Source organism: Coregonus lavaretus (genome assembly GCF_964263955.1).
Source record: "Coregonus lavaretus genome assembly, chromosome: 23".
Classification (NCBI taxonomy): domain Eukaryota; kingdom Metazoa; phylum Chordata; class Actinopteri; order Salmoniformes; family Salmonidae; genus Coregonus; species Coregonus lavaretus.
Window position 1 is genome coordinate 4,785,150 of NC_140010.1, and position 27,344 is coordinate 4,812,493.

At 43.9% G+C, this 27,344-nt stretch overlaps 1 protein-coding gene across 1 annotated transcript; it reads left to right on the top strand.

Annotated features, from left to right (window-relative positions):
• Positions 1 to 2,906: 2,906 nt before the first annotated feature.
• Positions 2,907 to 26,730, top strand: LOC311099221 (uncharacterized protein). Its single transcript, XM_084139902.1, has 12 exons — positions 2,907 to 3,341; positions 4,272 to 4,409; positions 4,962 to 5,099; positions 7,491 to 7,628; positions 12,822 to 12,959; positions 13,270 to 13,350; positions 14,086 to 14,727; positions 16,965 to 17,162; positions 18,473 to 18,515; positions 22,101 to 22,146; positions 24,087 to 24,306; positions 24,415 to 26,730. Exons 1-12 carry the CDS (start codon positions 2,994 to 2,996, stop codon positions 26,026 to 26,028), a joined length of 3,744 nt encoding a protein of 1,247 aa, XP_083996028.1. The 5' UTR covers positions 2,907 to 2,993; the 3' UTR covers positions 26,029 to 26,730.
• Positions 26,731 to 27,344: the final 614 nt, after the last annotated feature.

Consider the following 27,344-nt stretch of genomic DNA (forward strand, 5'->3'; position numbering starts at 1 on the left):
ACCGGTGAACTCAATTATGTCAAAAGACCCGGTAGACAGAGGAAGACCACTGTAGTGGATGACCGGAGAATACTCTCTATGGTGAAGAAAAAACCCCTGATAACAGCCCAACAGATCAAAAACACTCTCCTGGATGCAGGTGTAGATGTGTCAAAGTCTACCATACGCAGAAGACTACACCAGCAGGACTACAGAGGGTACACTACAAGATGCAAACCACTGATAAGCCTGAAGAACAGAAAGGCAAGATTAGTTTGCTAAAAAGCACCTAAAAGAACCCCAAGAGTTCTGGAAAAAAATATTGTGGACAGATGAGACAAAGATTAACATGTACTAGAGTGATGGAAAGACAAAAGTGTGGAGAAAAAAAAAGAAATGCCCATGATCCAAAGCATACCACCTCATCCATGAAACATGGTGGAGGGGGTGTTATGGCTTGGGCCTGTATGGCTGCCAGTGGAACAGGCTCACTTGTCTTCATCGATGATGTGACTGTAGACAGAAGTAGAACAATGAATTCTGAAGTCTACAGAAATATTTTATCTGCTCAGATAAAACCAAATGCCTCCAAACTCATTGGACGGCACTTAATCACGCAACAAGACAATGACCCTAAACATACTGCTAGAGCAACAAAGGGGTTTTTGATGGCCAAAAAGTGGAAAAACCTTGACTGGCCGAGTCAATCACCAGATCTGAATCCAATTGAACATGCATTTTACATGCTGAAGAGGAGACTTAAGGCAATAAGTCCCCGAAACAAGCAGGAACTGAAGATGGCTGCAGTACAGGCCTGGCAGAGCATCACCAGGGAAGATACCCAGCGTCTGGTGATGGCGATGCATCGCAGACTTCAAGCAGTCATTGCATGCAAAGGATATGCGACCAAATATTAACAATGATTACTTAATTCTACATTATGTTAAACTGTCCAATGATTTTTGATGCCCGAAAATGGGGGGGACCATGTACAAAAGCTTCTATAATTCGTAAACGGTTCATCCGATATGTATGAAAATACCCTCAAATTAAAGCTGACAGTCTGCACTTCACCCTCATTGTCATTGTATCCTTTCAAACTCAAAGTGCTAGAGTACAGAACCAAAATAACAAAAGAATGGTCACTGTCCAGTGAATTATGGAGCTCACTGTATAATGGGTTCACAGTATGTTATGTGATAGGACTACTACTACACACACACATTGGCCGTGTTCGAGAGCTTCAAAACCGTGCTGTATCGAGTAAATTTGTGACCGACTGACTGATTTACAAACAATAGAGAGTAGTTATTTATGATGCAAGGTGATTTGTAGATTAGTCAGTCTCGCCTTTAATGTCGGCTGCAATGTCGAACGCGACCATTGTGTCCGGTGGGGATGTTTACACGTGGGGTGTATTCATCACGTCTTACGACGGAAATGAACGAAACGGGGCGGGACCTACCTGAGTTTGTCCAATAGAAACTCTTGTTTTTGTTGCAAAACGTTTTCCGTTTGGAGTAAACGTTCTTGTTACAGAATCAGCGTAGTGAATACACCTCAGGGCCACGTTCAGTTGCCAAAAGTTGCAGATACAAATGCCATTAATTATTTTTTTTACATGTCGGAGAGGCATGTTTATTCTACATACCATATTAAAAATATATCTGAACGTTCCAAAACGTTGTGTCCTGCTGAACGCAGTACTAGATGGTATACAGCTATGAACAGATGTGAGATTTCGTAACAGGTTATGAGAATTTATGCAACAGGTTAGGATAATTAACGCAGCAGGTTAGGATAATTAACTTAGCAGGTTATGAGGATTAGGTTAAGGTTAGGACAATGGTTAGGGTTAGTTAAAATGCTAAAAATCAAAGACCGTAGAGTATGGTTTAGAAAATGTGCTAAAATTCTCCCGGAAATGAAGATTTATGCATAATTTAAAGTTACATTTTAGTCATTTAGCAGATGCTCTTATCCAGAGCGATTTACAGTTAGTGAGTGAATACATTTTCATACTGGCCCCCCGTGGGAAACGAACCCACAACCCTGGCGTTGCAAGCGCCATGCTCTACCAACTGAGCATTTACATTTACATTTTAGTCATTTAGCAGACGCTCTTATCCAGAGCGACTTACAGTTAGTGAATACATATATATATATATATATATATATATATATATATATATATATATATATATATTTTTATACTGGCCCCCCGTGGGAAACGAACCCACAACCCTGGCGTTGCAAACGCCATGCTCTATCAACTGAGCTACATCCCTGCTGGCCATTCCCTCCCCTACCCTGGACGACGCTGGGCCAATTGTGCGCCGCCCCATGGGTCTCCCGGTCGCAGCCGGCTGCGACAGAGCATCACTTCTGTCCGGCATGTAACACGGTCAGTGCTATCTGGGATCCTTGGGAAGTCCATACCCTAAACCCTAACCTTAACCAAACTTCACCTTAAATTAAGACCAAAAATCTATTTATGTTTTTCATGCATTTTTTCGATATAGCCCATTTTGAATTTGTGGCTGTGGTAACTAGTGGAAACCAGCAAGGGGGAGCCATCCTTGAATGCCCTACTCCTTGAAGTTTGCAATTGTGTAAAAAATATATGTATATATTTAGCTCAAAATATTTTTTTTTACCCTTTAGTGTGTGTGTGCCTTACTGTATTTATAATGGGATTCTCTTTTCAACAGCACAAGTTTTAAAATCGCTGGAGGACGTCTTTAACCTTTTTAAACGTCAACAATCGGGTGTTGTAGTAACACAGCCGGATATCCTGCGCGCCCAGTTCCGTCTCTGAATATACCAAACGGATGTTTGCATCCAGATATTTATATCCCTTATAATATATTTTTGTTGTATCTGTGCAGACCTATGCTGGAACATTGTTAATGTGGGAGGCCACCCGTCTGCAGAGGGAGACTACCAAAGGTCGGCTCTTTAACGTTAGTGTACCAAAGAGAGACGATTGAAACTGACTTGATAGCACAGTGATAATGGTGGGTTGGTGTGCTGTACCGGGTTGTAACACACAGGAAGATGAAGATATTCTTTATCATTGCTTGCCGGCGAATGATATGCAAAGATGCAGACGATGGTTAGCAGCTATACAAAAGGATGTCAATTTACCAGTGGAAAGGCATAAACATTTCTTAGTGTGCGAACACCACTTCAGACCAGAGGAATATGAAAGGGATTTGATGGCAGAGACGATGGGTGCCAAACATAAGAAAAAGCTCAAATCCACCGCGATTCCCTCCATATTTCCATGGACTGATGACATTTTGAAGAGAATTCAGCCACACCGAAAAAATGTGAATGCGGCCGGAAGTGGTATGTTGCTGGTAGGTTTGCGAATTTCCCTGAGAAACACTGCCACCAAAACTGAACGTTAGCGCCCCCATTATGCAAAATTCGGCTAGCTAAACAGCTAGTTTGTTTGTTTTTTTCCAAAGCCTCAATTTCCCAATATTGGGGACCAATGAAAATGTATAATATCTGTGTCATAGTTTCATAATCAAATATCACATGCCAGGGCAGTTTATCAACTACAATGCTTGCAATGTAGTACTTGTAACCATACTAGTGCAGTGTTGTGATGCAGGTCTGATACATATAGGTAAACATGTAGCGTCATAGAATTAGGAATTAGAATAATAGAATGGACAAACTACACTACATACAAAAGTATGTGGACATCTGCTCGTCGAACATCTCATTCCAAAATCATGGGCATTTATAATATAATAATAATAATAATAATAATAATAATAATATGCCACTTAGCAGACACTTTTATCCAAAGTGACTTACAGTCATGCGTGCATACATTTTTTGTGTATGAGTGGGCCCGGGGATCGAACCCACTACCCTGGCGTTACAAGCGCCGTGCTCTACCAGCTGAGCTACAGAGGACCTCCATTTAATATGGAGTTGGTCCCCCTTTTGCTGCTACAACAGCCTCCACTCTTCTGGGAAGGCTTTCTACTAGATTTTGGAACATTGCTGCGGGGACTTGCTTCCATTCAGCCACAAGAGCATTAGTGAGGTCGGGCACTGATGTTGGGCGATTAGGCCTGGCTCGCAGTCGGCGTTCCAATTCATCCCAAAGGTGTTCAATAGGGTTGAGGTCAGGGCTCTGTGCAGGCCAGTCAAGTTCTTCCACACCTTGAGGGTTTATGACACAGCCCCTCTAGTAATTTAAGACGATCTCTATGGAGAATGACCTCTGTGTTATGACACCTCTCTGTCCTTTTCTCTTGTCTCCATTGTAGAGTGCAGTTGGCAGAATCGGTGCCAAACCAAAAGGTGAGCCTGCCACAACAACAACAGGAGCAGCATCCCGGATGTCAACATCAGTGGTCCAACAACCTGCTGTAGTTCCTGTTGCTTTTTCACCGCAGACTGTGAAGGTCAGACTGCAGCCTCTTGTGGTATCCAGGGGGAAGTTTCCCCTAGGTACAGATCTAGGATCAGCTTCCCCTCCCCCAATCCTAACCATAACCATAATTGGGGAAAATGCAGAACTTACACAAGCTCATCGTCCAGCGGCAACTTCAACCCTATGTAACCGGTATGAAATGGCTAGCTAGTTAGCGGTGCGCGCTAGTAGCATTTCAATCGGGTGACGTCACTCGCTCTGAGACCTTGAAGTAGTTGTTTCCCTTGCTCTGCAAGGGCCGCGGCTTTTGTGGAGTGACGGGTAACGGTACTTCGAGGGTGACTGTTGTCGATGTGTGCAGAGGGTCCCTGGTTCAAGCCCAGGTAGGGGCGAAGAGAGGGACGGAAGCAACACTGTTACACCTACACCCTCTTGCTCATATGCATTTACCATCACTCCTCTAAAAATATGCTTAGAATGCCCAGTGTTGCAGATGTGATCTGTGTAAAATATGGTAGCACGCATGGAGAATGACCGCTGTGTTATGACACCTCTCTGTCCTTTTCTCTTGTCTCCATTGTAGAGTGCAGTTGGCAGACTCGGTGCCAAACCAAAAGGGGAGCCTGCCAGAACAACAACAGGAGCAGCATCCCGGATGTCAACATCAGTGGTCCAACAACCTGCTGTAGTTCCTGTTGCTTTTTCACCGCAGACTGTGAAGGTCAGACTGCAGCCTCTTGCTCACATGCATTTGCAATAAGTCCCCCCAAAATATGCTTAGAATGCACAGTGAAAAACTCAAATAATGGCAATGGAAAACATAAAATTAATAACTACAGCAATCCTTTAAATTGACCACAAAAAAATATTAAATACTTAAGATGCTTAATAAGTGACAACAAATATAAAGATAATTTTATTCCATTACTCAACTCTATGAAAGTAGATCTAATTAAATTGAATAATCTTCCAATAAATCTTCCAGGTAAATTAAACCTCTTTTAGAATGGTTGTTGTATTTATTTTAGATAATCCCAACTACCCCACCAAAGACATTCTTTAAAATGTATACTCGGTCATAAGACTTTATATGGGCAAATACAATTCATAGAATAAAAAGGAAAGTTTGACATCTAAGTCTGAGGGTGGTTTTAACCTTCCAGACTTGGAATTGCATCAACTCGCTACCCAGGGCTTTTACTAGCGACATATAAATGCATTAAAGAGGAACAATGGGAACATATTGAAGATGCGCATTCTCATCCCCAGAATCGTTTTAAGTGTACATTTTTCAAAGGATGAAGCTAAAAACATTAACAACTTCATAGTTAAGGACACTGTAACAAAATGGAAGAAAATGAAACGTATTCTACAAACAAATATCACTTCCGGAAAACACAACCTTATGGAACCATCCTTGGATAGCATTTCAGATTTCACAGATAAATTGGTCCACATAGAAAACTAAAGGCATAGAAAACCGTAAATAACTTGGTAACAGCAAATACATGTATTTATTTCCATGACAGAATTAAAAAGTAATTTTGGCCTGACTAATGTAGATAGTTTAAATACATGCAACTTAAAAGTTGAATCTGCAATAGGTAAGCAGCTTGGTTTTAAGAAATCAACTGTGGGAGCAATTATTAGGAAATGGAAGACATACAAGACCACTGATAATCTCCCTCGATCTGGGGCTCCACGCAAGATCTCACTCCGTGGGGTCAAAATGATCACAAGAACGGTGAGCAAATATCCCAGAACCACACGGGGGGACCTAGTGAATGACCTACAGAGAGCTGGGACCAAAGTAACAAAGCCTACCATCATTAACACACTACGCCGCCAGGGACTCAAATCCTGCAGTGCAAGACGTGTCCCCCTGCTTAAGCCAGTACATGTCCAGGCCCGTCTGAAGTTTGCTAGAGTGCATTTGGATGATCCAGAAGAGGATTGGGAGAATGTCATATCAGATGAAACCAAAATAGAACTTTTTGGTAAAAACTCAACTCGTCGTGTTTGGAGGACAAAGAATGCTGAGTTGCATCCAAAGAACACCATACCTACTGTGAAGCATGGGGGTGGAAACATCATGCTTTGGGGCTGTTTTTCTGCAAAGGGACCAGGACGACTGATCCGTGTAAAGGAAAGAATGAATGGGGCCATGTATCGTGAGATTTTGAGTGAAAACCTCCTTCCATCCGCAAGGGCATTGAAGATGAAACGTGGCTGGGTCTTTCAGCATGACAATGATCCCAAACACACCGCCCGGGCAACGAAGGAGTGGCTTCGTAAGAAGCATTTCAAGGTCCTGGAGTGGCCTAGCCAGTCTCCAGATCTCAACCCCATAGAAAATCTTTGGAGGGAGTTGAAAGTCTGTGTTGCCCAGCGACAGCCCCAAAACATCACTGCTCTAGAGGAGATAGGAATGGGCCAAAATACCAGCAACAGTGTGTGAAAACCTTGAAGACTTACAGAAAACGTTTGACCTGTGTCATTGCCAACAAAGGGTATATAACAAAGTATTGAGAAACTTTTGTTATTGACCAAATACTTATTTTCCACCATAATTTGCAAATAAATTCATTAAAAATCCTACAATGTGATTTTCTGGATTTTTTTTTCTCATTTTGTCTGTCATAGTTGACGTGTACCTATGATGAAAATTACAGGCCTCTCTCATCTTTTTAAGTGGGAGAACTTGCACAATTGGTGGCTGACTAAATACTTTTTTCCCCACTGTAAATGTACTTTTAATCTGTCTGTCTGCATATTTCAAGACATGTCATATGAGGATGTAGTGAGATACCCGGTGGGTTGGACGATTCTCTTTTCATCACTCACCTTAAAAAAACGTATACTAAAAACTTGGAAATCAATCAATCCTCCATCGTTAACACAATGGAAAAATCGAATGATAATTGAAATATTGAAAGTGCGTGGGCTAGGGAGAGAAACAAAATGGTGCAGTTTCAGGCCATGTGGCAAACAATAATGCAGGGTCTGGGCATGCGGGTCTGGGCATGGGGGTCTGGGCATGGGGGTCTGGGCATGCGGGAATGACCGCTGTGTTATGACACCTCTCTGTCCTTTTCTCTTGTCTCCATTGTAGAGTGCAGTTGGCAGACTCGGTGCCAAACCAAAAGGTGAGCCTGCCACAACAACAACAGGAGCAGCATCCCGGATGTCAACATCAGTGGTCCAACAACCTGCTGTAGTTCCTGTTGCTTTTTCACCGCAGACTGTGAAGGTCAGACTGCAGCCTCTTGTGGTATTCAGGGGGAAGTTTCCCCTAGGTACAGATCTAGGATCAGCTTTAAGCTTGGGCGGTGGCTTGCGAAAGTATTCACTCCCCTTGGCATTTTTCCTATTTTGTTGCCTTACAACCTGGAATTAAAATGGATTTTTGGGGGGTTTGTATCATTTGATTTATACAACATGCCTACCACTTTGAAGATGTAAAATTGTTTTGTGTGTGAAACAAACAAGAAATAAGACAACAAAACAGAACTTGAGCGTGCTTAACTATTCACCCCCCCAAATCAATACTTTGTAGAGCCACCTTTTGCAGCAATTACAGCTGCAAGTCTCTTGGGGTATGTCTCTATAAGCTTGGCACATCTAGCCACTAGGATCTTTGCCCATTCTTCAAGGCAAAACTGCTCCAGCTCCTTCAAGTTGGATGGGTTCCGCTGGTATCCAGCAATCTTTCATTCATACCACAGATTCTCAATTGGATTGAGGTCAGGGCTTTGACTAGGCCATTCCAAGACATTTAAATGTTTCCCCTTTAAACCACTCGAGTGTTGCTTTAGCAGTATGCTTAGGGTCATTGTCCTGCTGGAAGGTGAACCTCCGTCTCAGTCTCAAATCTCTGGAAGACTGAAAGAGGTTTCCCTCAAGAATTTCCCTGTATTTAGCACCATCCATCATTCCTTAAATTCTGACCAGTTTCCCAGTCCCTGCCGATGGAAAAACATTCTCACAGCATGATGCTGCCACCACCATGCTTCACTGTGGGGATGGTGTTCTCGGGGTCATGAGAGGTGTTGGGTTTGCACCAGACATAGCGTTTTTCCTTGATGGCCAAAAAGCTCAATTTTAGTCTCATCTGACCAGAGTACCTTCTTCCATATGTTTGGGGAGTCTCCCACATGCCTTTTGCCGAACACCAAACCTGTTTGCTTATTTTTTTCTTTAAGCAATGGCTTTTTTCTGGCCACTCTTCCGAAAAGCCCAGCTCTGTGGGGTGTACGGCTTAAAGTGGTCCTATGGACAGATACTCCAATCTCCGCTGTGGAGCTTTGCAGCTCCTTCAGGGTTATCTTTGGTCTCTTTGTTGCCTCTCTGATTAATGCCCTCCTTGCCTGATCCGTGAGTTTTGGTGGGCAGCCCTCTCTTGGCAGGTTTGTTGTGGTGCCATATTCTTTCCATTTTTTAATAATGGATTTAATGGTGGGATGTTCAAAGTTTCTGATATTTTTTTATAACCCAACCCTGATCTGTACTTTTAATATAATAATAATTTGTCCCTGACCTGTTTGGAGATGTCCTTGGTCTTCATGGTGCCGCTTGCTTGGTGGTGCCTCTTGCTTAGTGGTGTTGCAGACTCTGGGGCCTTTCAGAACAGGTGTATGTGTGTGTGTGTATATATATATATATATATATATATATATACACTGAGATCATGTGACACTTAAATAAAGTCCACCTGTGTGCAATCTAACTAATTATGTGACTTCTGAAGGTAATTGGTTGCACCAGATCTTATTTAGGGACTTCATAGCAAAGGGGGTGAATACATATGCACGCACCACTTTTCCGTTATTAATGTTTTTGAATTGTTTGAAACAAGTTATTTTTTCACTTCACCAATTTGGACTTTTTTGTGTATGTCCATTACATGAAATACAAATACAAATCCATTTAAATTACAGGTTTTAATGCAACAAAATAGGAAAAATGCCAAGGGGGATGAATACTTTTGCAAGGCACTGTACCATATAAACCGTATACCGGGTATATGGAAATAGCCACAGGATGTTTTTTCAATACTGTATTAACATGTTTTTTCAATACATTTTTATATTTGTAGCTACTTATTAAGTAAATACCTGCAGTCAACTTGTGCAATACGTTAGGAGATTAATCAGATCGCATTCTTTATTTCACCTGTTACATTATTTTACATTATGAAGTTTACCGTAGTTCCCCAGAACAGTTGAGCCAGTCACATGTGTTTGTAAATATCACAACGGGAGAAAGCAGGATCAGGTGAGTCCAGCTGTGTATTGACAGGGGTCGCGTTTTGTATTGAAAGTCAGTGTTTTTTTGCTTCAATAGAGTGATAAGGGACGTGCAACGATAGTTTTCCTTCACTGAAAATACATTAGTGCAACACATTCGGCAGAGAATAGCTTCATTTTCATCAGATGACAACAGAAGTGCAACGCTATTTAGCTGGCAGCCACACAAGTAAATGAGCTTACAATGAAAAAGCAAGGTATTTTTTGCAAAAACGATGCATGGGCATCATATTTCCCAATGTTTTGCTTAAAGTTAATCTGGTATTTTACCTGAGAAAAGAACAGGGAAAAAGGAGGAGCTACACATCAGTCAGTTGTTTTGCTGATAGAATGAAAACCCGTTTGTGAATTCCCATCCTAGTGGAGAAGTGCTTCTGAAGCACAAAATGTGTCTGAGCAGAAATTACACTGACCAAAAAATATAAAACGCAACATGTAAAATGTTGGTCCCATGTTTCATGAGCTGAAATAAAATATCCTACTATTTTCCATATGCACAAAAAGCTTATTTCGCTCAGATTTTGTGCACGAATTTGTTTACATCCCTGTTGGTGAGCAATTCTCCTTTGCCAAGATAATCCATCCACCTGACAGGTGTGGCATATCAAGAAGCTGATTAAACCGCATGATCATTACACAGGTGCACCTTGTGCTGGGGACAATAAAGGCCACTCTAAAATGTGCAATTTTGTCACACAACACAATGTCACAGATATTTCAAGTTTTGAGGGGGCGTGCAATTGGCATGCTGACTGCAGGAATGTCCACCAGAGCTGTTGCCAGAAAATGTAATGTTAATTTCTCTACCATAAACCACCTTCAACGTTGTATTAGAGAATTTGCCAGTACGCCTAACCGGCCTCACAACCGCAGACCACGTGTAACCACGCCAGCCCAGGGCCTCCACATCCGGCTTCTAACCTGCGGGATCATCTGAGACCGGACAGCTGATCAAACTGTGGGTTTGCACAACTGAATAATTTCTGCACAAACTGTTAGAAACCGTCTCAGGGAAGCTCATCTGCATGCTCGTCGTCCTCACCCTCACCATGGTCTTGACAAATGCTCACCTTCGACGATGGCCACTGGCATGCTGGAGAAGTGTGCTCTTCACAGATGAATCCCGGTTCAACTGTACCGGGCAGATGGCAGACAGTGTGTATGGTGTTGTGTGGGCGAGCGTTGTGAACAGAGTTCCCCATGGTGGCGGTGGGGTTATGGCATGGGCCAGCATAAGCTATGGACAACGAACACAATTGCATTTTATCTATGGCAATTTTAATGCACAGAGATAGCGTGACGAGATCCTGAGGTCCATTGTCGTGCCATTCAACTGCCGCCATCACCTCATGTTTCAGCATAATAATGCACGACCCCATGTCGCAAGAATCTGTACACAATTCCTGGAAGCTGAAAATGTCCCAGTTCTTCCATGGCCTGCATACTCACCAGACATGTCACCCATTGAGCATGTAGGAGAGCGTGTTCCAGTTCCCGCCAATATCCAGCAACTTCGCACTGCCATTGAAGAGGAGTGGGACAACATTCCACATGCCACAATCAACAGCCTGATCAACTCTATGCGAAGGTGATGTGTCACGCTGCATGAGGCAAATGGTGGTCACACCAGATACTGACTGGTTTTCTGATCCACGTCGTCCCTACTTAATTTTTTTTTTTATATCTGTGACCAACGGATGCATATCTGTAGTCACAGTCATCTGAAATCCATAGATTAGGACATCCATTAGTTTATTTCAATTGACTGATTTCCTTATATGAACTGTAACTCAGTCAAATCTTTGAAATTGTTACATTTTGCGTTTTATATTTTTGTTCAATGTACAATAAGAAGCATTTTAGATCTTCGTTTACAAAACGCAGAAAGTTATTTCTTATGGGTTTTCTTATTTTTTTCCTGTGTGAAAAACGCGACACCTACGTTTAACTTGCTAGTTATCTATACTGAACAAAAATAAACACAACGTGCGACAATTTGAACAATTTTACTGAGTTAGTCCCCAGCACCTGTGTATTGATCATGCTGTTTAATCAGCTTTTTGATATGCCACACCTGTCAGATGGATGGATTATCTTGGCAAAGGAGAAATGCTCACTGGCAGGGATATAAACAAAATTGTGCACAGAATTTGAAAGAAATAAGCTTTGTGCGTACGGAAAATTTCTGGGGTCTTTTATTTCAGGTCTTGAAACATGGGACCAACACTTTACATGTTGCGTTTCTATTTTTGTTCAGTGTAAGTAAGTGGCTGAATTAATAAAGGTGACGTGGCACCATATTGTGTTAGCTTTCTGCCGTAATTTAGAAGTCAAAGCCCTTTGGATGAGATACCTGTACAGCTGCCACTGCTATCTTTTCATTTTGTAGTGTTTTTTTTCTCAGCCTGTCTGCACCCCCCCCCCTCCCCCCTCTCTGAGCAGAGCAGGCAGGCCCGTTGCCCTAGCGACTCCAGACTCCACACAGACACACCGTGTACACATGCTGCTCCAGAGCCAGCACTGTTCTTCCATCAGACAAGCATGGGTCAAAACTTTGTTCATTTGCACAATGTCTCTCGTTCACATTCGCTTGCAAATGTCCAAACTCACCAAAAATTACATTCGGTAGCGCCTACCTATATATGTATAACTTTATGAGCTGGATTGCCTGTCTTTGCAATTTTTTGTTTATTTTTATTTGTGCTCATCATATTTAGCTAGCAGCCTCCATGGAAGTTACTTGTGCTAATTTTGTTAGCATTCTGGTAATAGACTCCCAATGGACTTTTTAGCGTTTCTTGGCGCCCCCTTGTGTACTAAACCGGTAATACCGTAAATCCCGGGATGTGTGAAGTACAGTATGATGATATGAAAATCTGGATAACACCCAATCAGCTTCTCCAATCCTAACCTTAACTAGAATAGTGGAAAATGCAGAACTTACAACATATCAGCTCCCAGGGGCAACTTCAACCCTACACCCTCTTGCTCATATGCATTTACCATCATTCCTCTAAAAATATGCTTTAAAGTGCATATTGTTGCAGGTGTGATCTGTGTAAAATATGGTAGCACGCATGGAGAATGACCGCTGTGTTATGACACCTCTCTGTCCTTTTCTCTTGTCTCCATTGTAGAGTGCAGTTGGCAGACTCGGTGCCAAACCAAAAGGTGAGCCTGCCACAACAACAACAGGAGCAGCATCCCGGATGTCAACATCAGTGGTCCAACAACCTGCTGTAGTTCCTGTTGCTTTTTCACCGCAGACTGTGAAGGTCAGACTGCATGCTCGTGTATATGCATTTGCAATGAGTCCCCCAAAAATATGCTTAGAATTATGGTAGAAAATTCCCAGGTTTTCCAGAAATCCCAGTATGAGGTTTCCAGGATTTCCTGCTTATTCCCTCTCGATTCTGTGAATCTTCCACCTAGGATTTCTGGAAAAACCCCGGAAATATTGGGAAAGTTAATGGAATTTTTTCTTAGAATATATAGTGTTGTGTTGCAGATCTGATATTCTTGAAGCATGGTAGCATGCATGGAAAATGTGACAACTCTCCCCCTTTGCTCCACTCCACATTGTAGAGTGCAGTTGACAGACTTGCTAGTGGGCAGATGACAGCAAGAGCAGCATCCTGGAGATATCAAACTTATAAAGATGCAAAAGTGAGTATGGTACTGTTAAGATAATTTATTAACTAACTATTTCAGTGTCTCTGTGCGTCTCCCAAAAGATTGTAAGGCTTTTGGATCAAGAAACGGACAGAGCCTTAGTGCAATAGCCAGGTCTTTATTCAGAGAATTCTGTTATCACAATTTCAGGGTCCATCTTTTATACACACACGTCATACAAAAATCCCACACCTCTTTAGGCGGGCTGTAGTTTTCCACTTGAAAACTGCTCTCCTGACCATCAGGTCACACACACACACACATACATACACACGTTCTTATCATAGTCTCGCTCCTCCCTAAATTGGGAGGCCTCTTTATCTTGGTTTCTCAGTTGTCTGAAGACAGTTCTCCTTGTCCTTTGTTGTCTGGTCTAACTCCTACTCACATTGCTAAATAGTAACACAATGTCATAATCTTTACTGGTCCTACACTCACACATTACCAGGTAGTAGATTCTAACACATCTCACACAGTTTCGGAGTGTAATAATTAGTCACTACTAAGAAAGTACTAATCATACTTAAAAACAAGAACATTTCACAACTATATTTAAGGGTGGAACATTTAGTCATTACTTTTAACCTGTATATATTTGAATTTCTATATCAGGTACAAAAATCTACAAAATGACAAATTCCATCCACAATCCTGTTCACCTTTCTTCTGATCTGTGTGGACGGAAAATGTGCAACTACATCTTTCTTATGGCCCTTTATTTTAATGTAGGTCAGTTTTCGAGTTGGCTCATCACTACGAACCAGAGTACTTACGGGACCGTGGGAGGCAGTTGCAGATAATTTAGTGCGGGGTCGTTTCAAAGCTATCCCCAGAAACCTAATGGCAATCCCTGGCCTTGGCCATGCGATGTTGGAGGAAGTGCTGAAGTTGGTAACTAAAGAATGCGTCACCTTAGTTTCTATGCGCTTCAACTCTGTCCTACGCCAGACTAGTCCCCTTTCACTTAAAACCTTCAACTGGACCACTGTGACTGACGAGTGGAAGACCTCGGCGCCGACCTTCCTCAGTTTTCTGTCCGCTAGCTCAGCTACAGCGTCCTTGAATCCAAATACAACCAAATCAGCTAAAAGTTCCATGGTGGCCATGGCTGGCGCCTTACTACTTAGGGCTCGCTCAAAGAATATGTGTGCACCCATGTACAGGACCTCAATGTTGCTACGGCAAGGACGAACCAGGACCAGATGCCAAAACAAGCTTGCAAAAATGGGAGTTTGTGTTTCAAGTCACAGTAGCTTAACAAAGAGGAGAGAAATTACACTTTCCTATGATAAAGACTTTGCTGCCTGCCATACCCGGACCGCTATTGAAGACCAACCAATAAGCCCACCGACCAGCCCACCTCATCCAGTGGTGAGTGGAGATGAACATCCGGTATGTTTTCCTACATACAGCGCCTTCAGAAAATATTCACACCACTTGACTTTTTCCACATTTTGTTGTGTTACAGCCTGAATTTTAAATTGATTAAATTGAGATTTTGTGTCACTGGCCTACACACAATACCTCATAACGTCAAAGTGGAATAATGTTTTTGATTTTTTACAAATTAATTAAAAATGAAAAGCTGAAATGTCTTGAGTCAATAAGTATTCAACCCCTTTGTTATAGCAAGCCTAAATAATTTCAGGGGTAACTATTTGCTTCACAAGTCACATAATATGTTGCATGGACTCACTCTGTGTGCAATAATAGCGTTTTTTATGACTACCTCATCTCTGTACCCCACACATTGAATTATCTGTAAGGTCCCTCAGTCGAACAGTGAATTTCAAACACAGATTCAACCATAGACCAGGGAGGTTTTCCAGTGCCTCGCAAAGAAGGGCACCTATTGGTAGATGGGTAAAAATACAAATAAATTGACATTTAATATCCCTTTGAGTATGGTGAAGTTATTAATTACACTTTGGACGGTGGGATTTCACCATGAGGTCAATGGTGACTTGAAAACAGTTCGAGTTGAATGGCTGTGATAGGAGAAAACTGAGGATGGATCAACATTGTAGTTACTCCACAATACTAACCTAATTGACAGAGTGAGAAGAAGGAAGCATGTACAGAATAAAAATATTCCAAAACATGCATCCTGTTTGCAACAAGGCACTAAAGTAATACTGCAAAAAATGTGGCAAAGCAATTCACTTTTTGTCCTAAATACAAAGTGTTATGTTTGGGGCAAATCCAATCCAATACAACACATCACTGAGTACCACTCTTCATATTTTCAACCATAGTGGTGTCTGCATCATGTTATGGGGGTATGCTTGTCATCGGCAAGGACTAGGGAGTTTTTTTAGGATAAAAGGAAACGGAATAGAGCTAAGCACAGGCATAATCCTAGAGGAAAACCTGGTTATCTCCTTTCCAACAGACACTGGTAGACAAATTCAACTTTCAGCAGGACAACAACTTAAAACACAAGGCCAAATCTACACTGGAGTTGCTTACCAAGAAGACATTGAATGTTCCTGTGTGGCCTAGTTACAGTTTTGACTTAAATCGTCTTGAAAATCTATGGCAAGACTTGAAAATGGCTGTCTAGCAATTATCAACAACTAACTTGACAGAGCTGGAAGAATCTTCAAAATAATAATTTGCAAATATTGTACAATCCTTGTGTTCAAAGCTCTCAGAGCACGTGTCAAACTCATTCCACGGAGGGTCGAGTGTCTGCGGGTTTTCACTCCTCCCTTGTACTTAATTGATTAATTAAGGTCACTGATTAGTTAGGAACTCCCCTCACCTGGTTGTATAGGTCTTAATTGGACACATTAAAAGGAGAAACCAAAAACCAGCAGACACTCGGCCCTCCATAGAATGAGTTTGACACCCCTGTCTTAGAGAGTTACCCAGAAAGACTCACAGCTGTAATCGCTGCCAAAGGTGATTCTAACATGTATTGACTCAGGGGTGTGAATACTTATGTAAATGAGATGTCTGTGTTTCATTTTCACTAAATTTGCAAACATTTCTAAAAACATGTTTTCACTTTGTCGTTATGGGGGATTGTGTGTAGATGGGTGAGCTATATATAAATAAATAAAATTGAATCCATTTTGAAATCAGGCTGTAACACAACAAAATGTGGAATAAGTCAACGGGTATGAATACTTTCTGAAGGCACTGTAGATAGTTGTAGCATTATTCCATAGTGTCAGTCAAGACTTAACTTATGCAGGACCCTTCCATCATGACTGTACTTTCTTATGTCAGGATGACTTGGTGGAAGATCCTGTGTTCCTGTGTGGCTTAACCCGCCAACTAAAATGGCGTTTTTAGAGTTGTGGCGATATTGCGATACTCAATGTTTTTCAAAAGAAAACACGAAGCATGCCAAACTCTTTGGTCCTTTTAAACCTGCTTTATGTCAAAGTGTGCGCTTCATCTTTTGTTTCCTTGCCACGATACTTCTGAGTATCGCGATACTAATATCGTCACAACCCTAGTAGTTTTGCTTACACCTGTGACAGTGACTGAGGAGTGCTTGATTTTAGTTGGGAGTTCAGTTTTCACTTTTGGGACTATTCCATTGGTTCCTTCCGTTGCACTGGTTAATAACTGCACATTATGTTCAAAAATTTATACAGATGACACCTTTGTCACCAGAGGACGGAGATCCCGGTTGCTCTGGAGAGAATGTAGCGGAGACTACTGTTGTGTTGCCAGGCAGTGACGATGACGATGCCGCTGCGCTGACGGATGAGGAGTTCTGGCAGTTCTCCAGGGAGCAGGAGGAAGATGAGGATGATGAAAAGGCGTACACGAACTCAGTCCAGAGGAAACGGGTGAGATTTGATGGAATTAATATCTGGAATGCAACCAAATGGGTAGCCTGTTGTAACTGGTCATTACTATACGAGAGGGAGGGTATATCATGGAGGGAGGGAGGGAGGGTATATCATGGAGGGAGGGAGGGAGGGAGGGTATATCATGGAGGGAGGGAGGGAGGGAGGGTATATCATGGAGGGAGGGAGGGAGGGTATATCATGGAGGGAGGGAGGGAGGGTATATCATGGAGGGAGGGAGGGTATATCATGGAGGGAGGGAGGGAGGGAGGGTATATCATGGAGGGAGGGAGGGAGGGTATATCATGGAGGGAGGGAGGGAGGGTATATCATGGAGGGAGGGTATATCATGGAGGGAGGGAGGGTATATCATGGAGGGAGGGAGGGTATATCATGGAGGGAGGGAGGGAGGGTATATCATGGAGGGAGGGTATATCATGGAGGGAGGGAGGGAGGGAGTGTATATCATGGAGGGAGGGAGTGTATATCATGGAGGGAGGGAGGGAGGGTATATCATGGAGGGAGGGTATATCATGGAGGGAGGGTATATCATGGAGGGAGGGAGGGAGGGAGGGTATATCATATGTACAGCACTTCGAGATATTAGCTGATGTAAGAAGGGCTATATAAAATAAAATTGATTGATTGATTGATCATGGAGGGAGGGAGGGAGGGTATATCATGGAGGGAGGGAGGGTATATCATGGAGGGAGGGAGGGAGGGTATATCATGGAGGGAGGGTATATCATGGAGGGAGGGAGGGAGGGAGTGTATATCATGGAGGGAGGGAGTGTATATCATGGAGGGAGGGAGGGAGGGTATATCAGGGAGGGAGGGAGGGAGGGTATATCATGGAGGGAGGGTATATCATGGAGGGAGGGAGGGAGGGTATATCATGGAGGGAGGGAGGGAGGGTATATCATGGAGGGAGGGAGGGAGGGTATATCATGGAGGGAGGGAGGGAGGGAGGGAGGGTATATCATGGAGGGAGGGAGGGAGGGAGGGTATATCATGGAGGGAGGGAGGGAGGGAGGGTATATCATGGAGGGAGGGAGGGAGGGTATATCATGGAGGGAGGGAGGGAGGGAGGGAGGGAGGGAGGGAGGGAGGGAGGGTATATCATGGAGGGAGGGAGGGAGGGTATATCATGGAGGGAGGGAGGGTATATCATGGAGGGAGGGAGGGAGGGTATATCATGGAGGGAGGGAGGGTATATCATGGAGGGAGGGAATATCATGGGTGTTTGGTTGAGGATGAACTATTTTATGATGTTTAGAATGATTGAATTGACTCCAGATCTGTCCACACAGTTCTCTGCGAAGAAGTTCTTCAAAGTGCAAAGGAAAAATAAAGGTGTGTAAAACAACGAGGATATTCATTAGTAGTGTTGTCACGATACCAACATTTTACTAATGATACGATACCAGGCCGTGTATCACAGGGGAAATATTCAGTGGCCTAGACTCCTGTTCGCCCCGTCCCTCGGACGCTTGTTCCCGTTCTCTAAACGTTATGCGCACATGTAACACAAAAGACCTGCCACTGATAGTCACACTTCTACTCAATGCAACACATTTTGAATTTAACTTCACACTGTATAACAGAATACTGCATACAATGGCTAATTTGTTCATATTTGCAAAGGCCTACCTGTGATTTGGCTGGAGGAATGGGAGGAAGGAATATACATGCATCATGATCTGCATGTCATTGTGTCAGTCAGGGGAAACCACTGCATAATGATCTGCATGTCATTGTGTCAGTCAGGGGAAACCACTGCATCATGATCTGCATGTCATTGTGTCAGTCAGGGGAAAACACTGCATAATGATCTGCATGTCATTGTGTCAGTCAGGGGAAACCACTGCATAATGATCTGCATGTCATTGTGTCAGTCAGGGGAAACCACTGCATCATGATCTGCATGTCATTGTGTCAGTCAGGGGAAACCACTGCATCATGATCTGCATGTCATTGTGTCAGTCAGGGGAAACCACTGCATCATGATCTGCATGTCATTGTGTCAGTCAGGGAAAACACTGGATAATGATCTGCATGTCATTGTGTCAGTCAGGGGAAACCACTGGATAATGATCTGCATGTCATTGTGTCAGTCAGGGGAAAACACTGCATAATGATCTGCATGTCATTGTGTCAGTCAGGGGAAAACACTGCATAATGATCTGCATGTCATTGTGTCAGTCAGGGGAAACCACTGCATCATGATCTGCATGTCATTGTGTCAGTCAGGGGAAACCACTGCATCATGATCTGCATGTCATTGTGTCAGTCAGGGGAAAACACTGGATAATGATCTGCATGTCATTGTGTCAGTCAGGGGAAACCACTGGATAATGATATGCATGTCATTGTGTCAGTCAGGGGAAAACACTGGATAATGATCTGCATGTCATTGTGTCAGTCAGGGGAAACCACTGGATAATGATCTGCATGTCATTGTGTCAGTCAGGGGAAACCACTGGATAATGATCTGCATGTCATTGTGTCAGTCAGGGAAACCACTGGATAATGATCTGCATGTCATTGTGTCAGTCAGGGAAACCACTGCATGAAACCTACTTTCCTCCTCAGTTAACACAGACACCCCCCTTCCTCACACACTCTCTCTGTCTCCCTCACTTTCATAAACACACACACACCACTCTCTCTGTCTCCTTCACTCTCTCTCTCCTTCACTCTCTCTGTCTCCTTCACTCTCTCTCTGTCTCATTCACTCTCTCTCTCTCTGTCTCCTTCACTCTCTCTCTCCTTCACTCTCTCTCTGTCTCCTTCACTCTCTCTCTGTCTCCTTCACTCTCTCTCTCTCTGTCTCCTTCACTCTCTCTCTCTGTCTCCCTCACTCTCTCTCTCTGTCTCCCTCACTCTCTCTCTCTGTCTCCCTCACTCTCTCTCTCTCCCTCACTCTGTCTCCCTCACTCTCTCTCTCTGTCTCACTCTCTCTCTCTCTCTCTCACTCACTCTCTCTCTCTGTCTCCCTCACTCTCTCTCCGTCTCCCTCACTCTCTCTGTCTCCCTCACTTTCATAAACACACACACACACACACACACACACACACACCACTCTCTCTCCTCTCCCACAAACATACACACACTGCTCCCAACTTTAAAAACGTTACGCACCAAACAATGTAAGGAGCACCAGAAAGAGAGATTTTTGATATAGTTAACCCTATATGAATATACACTGCTCAAAAAAATAAAAGGGAACACTTAAACAACACAATGTAACTCCAAGTCAATCACACTTCTGTGAAATCAAACTGTCCACTTAGGAAGCAACACTGATTGACAATACATTTCACATGCTGTTGTGCAAATGGAATAGACAACAGGTGGAAATTATAGGCATTTAGCAAGACACCCCCAATAAAGGACTGGTTTTGCAGGTGGTGACCACAGACCACTTCTCAGTTCCTATGCTTCCTGGCTGATGTTTTGGTCACTTTTGAATGCTGGCGGTGCTTTCACTCTAGTGGTAGCATGAGACGGAGTCTACAACCCACACAAGTGGCTCAGGTAGTGCAGCTCATCCAGGATGGCACATCAATGCGAGCTGTGGCAAGAAGGTTTGCTGTGTCTGTCAGCGTAGTGTCCAGAGCATGGAGGCGCTACCAGGAGACAGGCCAGTACATCAGGAGACGTGGAGGAGGCCGTAGGAGGGCAACAACCCAGCAGCAGGACTGCTACCTCCGCCTTTGTGCAAGGAGGAGCAGGAAGAGCACTGCCAGAGCCCTGCAAAATGACCTCCAGCAGGCCACAAATGTGCATGTGTCTGCTCAAACGGTCAGAAACAGCCTCCATGAGGGTGGTATGAGGGCCCGACGTCCACAGGTGGAGGTTGTGCTTACAGCCCAACACCGTGCAGGACGTTTGGCATTTGCCAGAGAACACCAAGATTGGCAAATTCGCCGCTGGCGCCCTGTGCTCTTCACAGATGAAAGCAGGTTCACACTGAGCACGTGACAGACGTGACAGAGTCTGGAGACGCCGTGGAGAACGTTCTGCTGCCTGCAACATCCTCCAGCATGACCGGTTTGGCGGTGGGTCAGTCATGGTGTGGGGTGGCATTTCTTTGGGGGGGCCGCACAGCCCTCCATGTGCTCGCCAGAGGTAGCCTGACTGCCATTAGGTACCGAGATGAGATCCTCAGACCCCTTGTGAGACCATATGCTGGTGCGGTTGGCCCTGGGTTCCTCCTAATGCAAGACAATGCTAGACCTCATGTGGCTGGAGTGTGTCAGCAGTTCCTGCAAGAGGAAGGCATTGATGCTATGTACTGGCCCGCCCATTCCCCAGACCTGAATCCAATTGAGCACATCTGGGACATCATGTCTCGCTCCAGCCACCAACGCCACGTTGCACCACAGACTGTCCAGGAGTTGGCGGATGCTTTAGTCCAGGTCTGGGAGGAGATCCCTCAGGAGACCATCCGCCACCTCATCAGGAGCATGCCCAGGCGTTGTAGGGAGGTCATACAGGCACGTGGAGGCCACACACACTACTGAGCCTCATTTTGACTTGTTTTAAGGACATTACATCAAAGTTGGATCAGCCTGTAGTGTGGTTTTCCACTTTAATTTTGAGGGTGACTCCAAATCCAGACCTCCATGGGTTGATCAATTTGATTTCCATTGATAATTTTTGTGTGATTTTTTTTGTCAGCACATTCAACTATGTAAAGAAAAAAGTATTTAATAAGATTATTTCATTCATTCAGATCTAGGATGTGTTATTTTTTTGAGCAGTGTAGTTAGCCCTTTATGAATCCTACCTTTTGAAGTTACCGGTATATCATGCAACACTCACGTCTTTACAATACTTTACACATTTTGAAAAATATTAGTTATTAATGTGTTCAGTGAACCCTGGGCAAAATATCAGCGTGACATATGAAACAATGCATCTCATTTTCCACAGCTGTGCAAACACGTCCTCATGGAACCAGCGTCGATGTCACTCCTGAGTAAGTCCACATTCACTTCCCTGATGATTCCACAAACAGGATGTCAAAATGTCAACATGTCTAAAGGGGATCTTAACATAACCGGGAACTAACTACCTTTTGAGACATCCATCTTTTCTTAAAACTATACTGAACAAAAATATAAACGCAACATGTAAAGTGTTGGTCCCATGTTTCATGAGCTGAAATAAAAAGATCCCAAACATACAAAAAGCTTATTTCTCTCAAATGTTGTACACACATTTGTTTACATCCCTGTTAGTGAGCATTTCTCCTTTGCCAAGATAATCCATCCACCTGACAGGTGTGGCATATCAAGAAGCTGATTAAACAGCATGATCATTACACAGGTGCACCTTGTGCTGGTAACAAAAGGCCACTCTAAAATGTGCCGTTTTGTCACACAACCCAATGCCACAGATATCCCAAGTTGAGGGAGCGTGCAATTAGCATGCTGACTGCAGGAATGTCCACCTCAGTGGTTGCCAGAATTTAATGTTAATTTCTCTACCATAAGCCGCCACCGTCGTTTTAGAGAATTTGGCAGTACATCCAACCGGCCTCACAACAGTACACCACGTGTAACCAACGCAGCCCACATCCAGCTTCTTCACGTCTAAGAACCACCACCCGGACAGCTGATGAAACTGTGGGTTTGCACAACCAAATAATTTCTGCACAAACAGTGACAAACCGTCTCAGGGAAGCTCATCGTATTCACCAGGGTCTTGACCTGACTGCAGTTCGGCATCGTAACCAACTTCAGTGGGCAAATGCTCACCTTCGATGGCCACTGGCACGCTGGAGAAGTGTGCTCTTCGCAGATAAATCCCGGTTTCAACTGTGAACCGAGCTGGCAGTGGGGTTAGGGTATGGGCAGGCATAAGCTATGGACAATGAACACAACTGCATTTTATCGATGGCAATTTGAATGCACAGAGATACCGTGACAAGATCCTGAGGCCCATTGTCGTGCCATTCATCCGCCGCCATCACCTCATGTTACAGCATGATAATGCACAGCCCCATGTCGCAAGGATCTGTACACAATTCCTGGAAGCTGAAAATATCCCAGTTCTTCCATGGCCTGCATACTCACCAATGATAAGAGGCCGTCTGCGCTCTTTTAAAGGTCCTTACTACTGAATAGTGTCTGTTCCAGGTGCGTAGGAGTCAAATAAGAATACTGGAAAAGATGGAGACCAGCATAATGTCAAAAAATGAATAAATCCAAAACTGAGGCTTGAATGCAAAATAAAGATGTTTATTAAAACACCATGGTGCCCAAAAAATCATAGTGCATAAATGAAAGGTGAAAACAAAACAGATGTTTCGGCCTAAGGCCATCCTCAGTGTAAATTGTTGGCACACACACCTGGCTTTTACTTCAAGTATAATTGCATATGTCACATCTTTATTTTGCATTCAAGCATCAGTTTTGGATTTATTCCTATTTTTCGACTGTGCCTCCATCTCTTCCTGCATACTCACCAGACATGTCCTCCATTGAGCACGTTTGGGATGCTCTGGATCGACGTGTACGACGGCGTGTTCCAGTTCCCGCCAATATCCAGCAAGATTGCACAGCCATTGAAGAGGAGTGGGACAACATTCCACAATCAACAGCCTGATCACCCCTATGCGAAGGAGATGTGTCGCGCTGCATGAGGCAAATGGTGGTCACACCAGATACTGACTGGTTTTCTGATCAACACCCATACTTTATCTCTATGCCCAGTCATGTGAAATCCATAGATTAGGGCCTAATTTATTTATTTAAATTGACTGATTTCCTTATATGAACTGTAACTCAGTCAAATCTTTTAAATTGTTGCATGTTACGTTTGTTTTTGTTCAATGTAGTCTTAAGTGGCTTTTACATTAACAGCACTTTGTGATGAGCACAATTTAGTTAATTGTCACTTCACCTCCATCCACAGGAATGGTGACTTGTGTGTGAACAGAGACTGTCTCCTGCAGCTCTTCCGGTTGTGCAGGAAGTGTGGATTTGAGTGCGAGGTCAGCTTGCAGGGCCAACAGAGGAGCTTCTCTGTCATTCAGACGTGCCCAGTATGCAGTCACACCAGGAAGTGGATGAGCCAGCCTTCTGTTGCCGAGGAAACCTCTAGAGAAAGAGAGAAGGAGCTACTGAATGGAGAGGTGGGTATTTAGCTATTTACCCAAAACACACCATCACAGAACATTTATAGAATGATGTAGACATGCTAATAGCTGATAGTGAAATGTGTGTTTGTTTCTTTTCGTGAGGAACCATGTAAGGACGGAGACCAGGATGACAGTTGTTCGTTGACGATGGAAATCACTGAGGAGATCTGTGACTATGATGAGGAAAGCGGTCAGTCCTCAGAGAGGGAGAACAAGAGGAAAAGGGGGAAGGAGAGATCAGATGAGACTGAGTGGGAGCCGTCTGATGAGGAAGACATTGTAATGGACTCTGATTCTTCTGAGGATTTGGAAACGGCAGGTTCCTCTGGTCTAACAGAAGAGGCCAACATTGATAATTGTCAGACCGGAATAGAGAAAGAAGAGAGACTTGTGGAGTGGTGCACTGACTGTGGAGCCGAGCCTGTACTCGCCTGCACCACACAGCGCCATAAGATGCTGTACGCCTGTGGTGTGTGTGTGAGTGAGGTCCAACAAGCTGTTGGATTTGACCAATTCTACATGCGCTTCGAGGACCCGGCCAGCTTCAAGGAACATGTACGACGTGAACACAACACAAAACCTCATTGGTTGCTCTGTACAGACTGCGGCAAGCGTCACTTCAAGAAGGATCATTTGTGCGAGCACAAGATCAAGAGGCTCCGCTGTCGAGACTGTGGTAAACGCTGTCTGAGTGAGCAGGGTCTGTGGAGTCACAGACGTCTCCATCAGAAAGGCCGTGTTTACCCATGTAAGTTCTGCCTCAAGCCATTCAGGACCAAACAGGACAAGCTTACCCACGAAGAGAACCATCGGCATCCTTATCAGTGCTCAGAATGCTCAGAAATATTCAAGAACATTAGACTACGGAACAGACACCTTCAGAGCCACAGAGGTCCAAAGACAGCCGTCCACAGTGGCCAAAAGCCCCACACGTGCCAGGTCTGCCAACGCTCCTATGCCCAGCTGAGCCACCTCAAGTCCCACATGCGCATCCACACAGCGGAGCGGCCCTTCAAGTGCCAGCAGTGTGAGAAGTTCTTCAATCACAACGTCAGTCTGAAGAACCACTTCCAACGCCATCATGGCCCCGGCTCGAGGGAGAGTCGGGAGCAGGAGAGAGAGGAGGAGGAGAGAGAGCGCAAGCGTCACTTCAAGAAGGATAATTTGTGTGAGCACAAGCTCAAGAAGCTCTGCTGTCTAGACTGTGGTAAACGCTGTCTGAGTGAACAGGGTCTGAAGTGTCACAGACGTCTCCATCAGAAAGGCCGTGTTTACCCATGTAAGTTCTGCCTCAAGCCATTCAGGACCAAACAGGACAAGCTTACCCACGAGGAGAACCATCGGCATCCTTATCAGTGCTCAGAATGCTCAGAAAGATTCAAGAACATTAGACTACGGGACAGACACCTTCAGAGCCACAGAGGTCCAAAGAGATACATTTGTGACATCTGCGACAAACGTTTCTTCCAGCTTAAACACCTCCAGAAACATACAGCCGTTCACAGTAGGCAGAGACCCCACATGTGCCAGCTGTGCCAACGCTCGTTCACCGAAAAGAGACACCTCAGGGCCCACATGCGCTCCAAGTGCCAGCAGTGTGACCAGTGTTTCAATCGCATAGTCCATCTGAAGATCCACATCCAACGGCATCATGGCCCCGGCTCTCAGAAGCAGGGAGAGAGAGAAGGAGGGGGAGAGTCAGGAACCAAACTGTAGTACTGAGCAGGAGAGAGAGGGGGAGAGTCGGAGCACCATTGAATTGGGTGGCTTTCCTGACTGACTACATTGCAGACTCCTTCCAGATCTCACAACGCCTGGGTAGGTGTGTAAAATATCAGCTGACCACACATGATAAAGTAAACTGATGCCCGACTGAGCACCTGATGATGTGGCACTGAACCATTGGTTGAGGCAATGCAACGTCTGAACTGTATTCAGGCAGGAACACCCACTGTATTAGAGGCAACTTCTAGAGAATAAACAGTAAAGTGGCAAATAGCTGTATAGTGCTGTAATGAAGAATCTGTTTTGGCAACAGTTGACAGCAGGTTTTCCTCCAAAAACGTATAGAATTACCCAAATCTTCATGGTATGACACCAGATCCTATTAGCAGTGTCTGAGCATTCCAAAGTGACCCTTTTTATTGGAGACAACTTCTAGAGAATAAACAGTACAGTGGCAAATAGCTGTATAGTGCTGTAAAAGAGGTCTGTGTTGAAAATGCCGATTTTCAATAGCGGTGGCCGTAGCTTTCTGCTGAAAAAATACCCTAATGACGCAAATCTGAATAGATGACCACAGATAGAACAATGTGCCAGATATTTCACCGGATGTACACTGAACGAAAATATAAACGCAACATGTAAAGTGCTGGTCCCATGTTTCATAAGCTGAAATAAAAGATCCCAGAAATGTTCCATACGCACAAAAAGCTTTTCTCTCACATTTGGTGCACAAATGTGTTTACATCCCTGTTAGTGAGCATTTTATCCTTTGTCAAGATAATCCATCCACCTGACAGGTGTGGCATATCAAGAAGCTGATTAAGTATTTGTCTAATAAAAACTATTCTGTGGGGAAAAGCTCATTCTGATTGGCTGGTTCTGGCTCCCCAGTGGGTGGGCCTGGCTCCCAAGTGGGTGGGCCTATGCCCAGTCATGTGCAATCCATAGATTAGAGCCTAATGAATTTATTTCAATTGACTGATTTCCTTATATGAACTTTACTCAGCAAAATCGTTGAAATTGTTGCATGTTGCGTTTATATTTTTGTTCAGTATATAAATGTGAAGCATTCAGTTGGCGTTACCAAATATGGTGATCCCCACGGGCCGGCAGTGGGAGAAGATGGAGCGAGATGGATCTTTCTCATCGATTAAACATTTGATCTCAATATAGTTTTCTATTTCCAAAAATAGAATCTGTTACAAACAGAGTGGACTAAGTTTTGTAGACTTTACCCTTCGCCAAAGCAAAAAAATAAAAAAACTTTCCTTACAAGGAATGCAAGGGCGAATTGAAGTATTGCACAC